A 1,855-nucleotide genomic window follows, 5' to 3' on the forward strand; every position below is an offset into this window, starting at 1 on the left:
CCCTTCCCCCCATTTCCATGTACCCCATTCCTTTCCCCTCCCCCTCCCCCTGTCCCTCCTATCCCTTCCCCCCCTGTCCCTGTCCCTTCCCCCTTCCTTTTCCCTGTCCTTTCCCTGTCCACCCCCATTTCCTTCTACCCCCTTCCCTAGTAAAATACTTTTTGTATATAATCATGTCTATAGTTATCAATATAATATTCTATGTTCAAATATCAGCTTTGTATCAACTTTTAAGGTGGCATGAGGTAGAAAGTGGTTACTCCAGTAGGAATCCAGTAGGAATCCCATCTCTGAAACATTGCATTCACTTTGTTTAAGTTCAATTGGAGTCCAGTAGGAGTCCAGTAGGAGTTCAGTAGGAGTCCAGTAGGAGGGGGAATTAAGACATATGTGAAAATGCTTTTCTGGAAAGAATGTTAAAATCCAGTAGGAATCCAGTAGAATCCAGTAGGAATCCAGGAGTCCAGTAGGAGTCCGGTAGGAATAGGTGGAGGAGTGATAAGTATTGAACTTGCTCGGCAGGAGTTGAGGCGAGGTCGTGCCAGGCGAAAGGAACGAGGGGAAGAAGTCACCGATACGGAGGATGAAGATGCCGAAATGGAGGAGGAAGAAATGAAGGAGAGTAGCCCAATCCCGTGTTCGGCATCAGTCACACGCAGCTCTCGTGCTGGATCTTCCGCGTCTTCGACTCCACCTGTAACTTCGGCTGCAGAATTCCTTGCCGAGCTGGGTATGACGTTGCCAGCAGAGGATGCGGTTCTCGAGGCCTTGTCAACAAAAAAGGTCACCAATTTCGAGCAATCGTGCTACTCGTTGTTTGGCGAGTATGTCTGCCGGATGGTGGCCGAGTTGGGCACGCAATTTGGACGGCGCTCGGACTTTGTCTTGGAGTGCGCTGACCTTCTTTTGAAGGAGAAACGAGGGCCCAACAGGGCAAACAAGTTCCGATCCTATATCAGCGGGACTTGCAAGGATGACATGCAGGGCAGTAAGTGGCCCTGTTTTTTTCAATTGACAAACAGAGTTCTAATAGCATTCTGGGCAGTGACCAAGGAAGAAAAGGCCAAGTTCATGGACAAGTGTTATACTGACTACATGCAGGGCACTACCACCAGCGAGGAAAGGGAAGAACGCATGCAAGAGGTTTACGAGCACCTTCAAGACGAAATCATGGACGGCGGATCGTCGATCGTAGCACCAGAGGTTCGCTTTGAACGCTGGCGCGCGATGATCAAGCGTTTGGTAAGTTATTCTTTTTTTAAATTCACATAAAGCTTTTCATATTGTGTTTTTCTAGCTAAACATCATTCGGCGCACTGACCCCGAGTTCGATATCGCAGGCTTTATCATCTATTCAGGAGACAAGCCATCCGTGCATCAAAAGGACGGCCTTTTCGTCAACTCATCGTTTTTGAAGGATCTCTTCGACCGCAAAAATTATCCAATTAGGAAGTGGACTGATGTCTTTGCCACTACTGTTCGGTGGGTCACACATTAAACTCTTTTCGCGTTTTTATTATTAACTTGGCACGGCAGAGCTGCACGATATCAACAGGAATTAAGGCAAGATTTACAGATTGACGACAACCGCGAAAGAAGCAAAGAGGTACCTGTTCCAGGCAAGAGCGGCAGAAAGACTTCGGCCACAAGTTCGCCTTCTGAAAGGTTCGCACCCTCGAAGGAAAGCCAGAAAGACTTCAAGCAGATATTTAGGACCAAATGGCGTACGTTGCGGACATGAACTATGGTCACATTTTACTTATTTACATTTAGACGAGGCTGTTCCGCACCCGAAGAGTACAAGGACCACGATACCGTTGACGACATTCACGAACTACGCGGAGACGGAGAAAGT

At 47.8% G+C, this 1,855-nt stretch overlaps 1 protein-coding gene across 1 annotated transcript in view; it reads left to right on the forward strand.

Moving 5' to 3' along the window:
- Positions 1-597: 597 nt before the first annotated feature.
- The window catches only part of LACBIDRAFT_325582 (uncharacterized protein), a gene marked incomplete at both ends in the record, with an annotated part of 1,985 nt that continues 727 nt past the window's right edge, over positions 598-1,855 (forward strand). Inside the window, 5 exons of the mRNA XM_001879128.1 lie at positions 598-988; positions 1,034-1,242; positions 1,298-1,482; positions 1,537-1,665; positions 1,774-1,853. Of these exons, the coding sequence (XP_001879163.1) occupies positions 598-988; positions 1,034-1,242; positions 1,298-1,482; positions 1,537-1,665; positions 1,774-1,853 (994 nt within the window). The remainder of the gene's footprint in view (positions 989-1,033; positions 1,243-1,297; positions 1,483-1,536; positions 1,666-1,773; positions 1,854-1,855) is intronic.

Source organism: Laccaria bicolor, genomic scaffold, assembly GCF_000143565.1.
Source record: "Laccaria bicolor S238N-H82 LACBIscaffold_8 genomic scaffold, whole genome shotgun sequence".
Taxonomy (NCBI): domain Eukaryota; kingdom Fungi; phylum Basidiomycota; class Agaricomycetes; order Agaricales; family Hydnangiaceae; genus Laccaria; species Laccaria bicolor.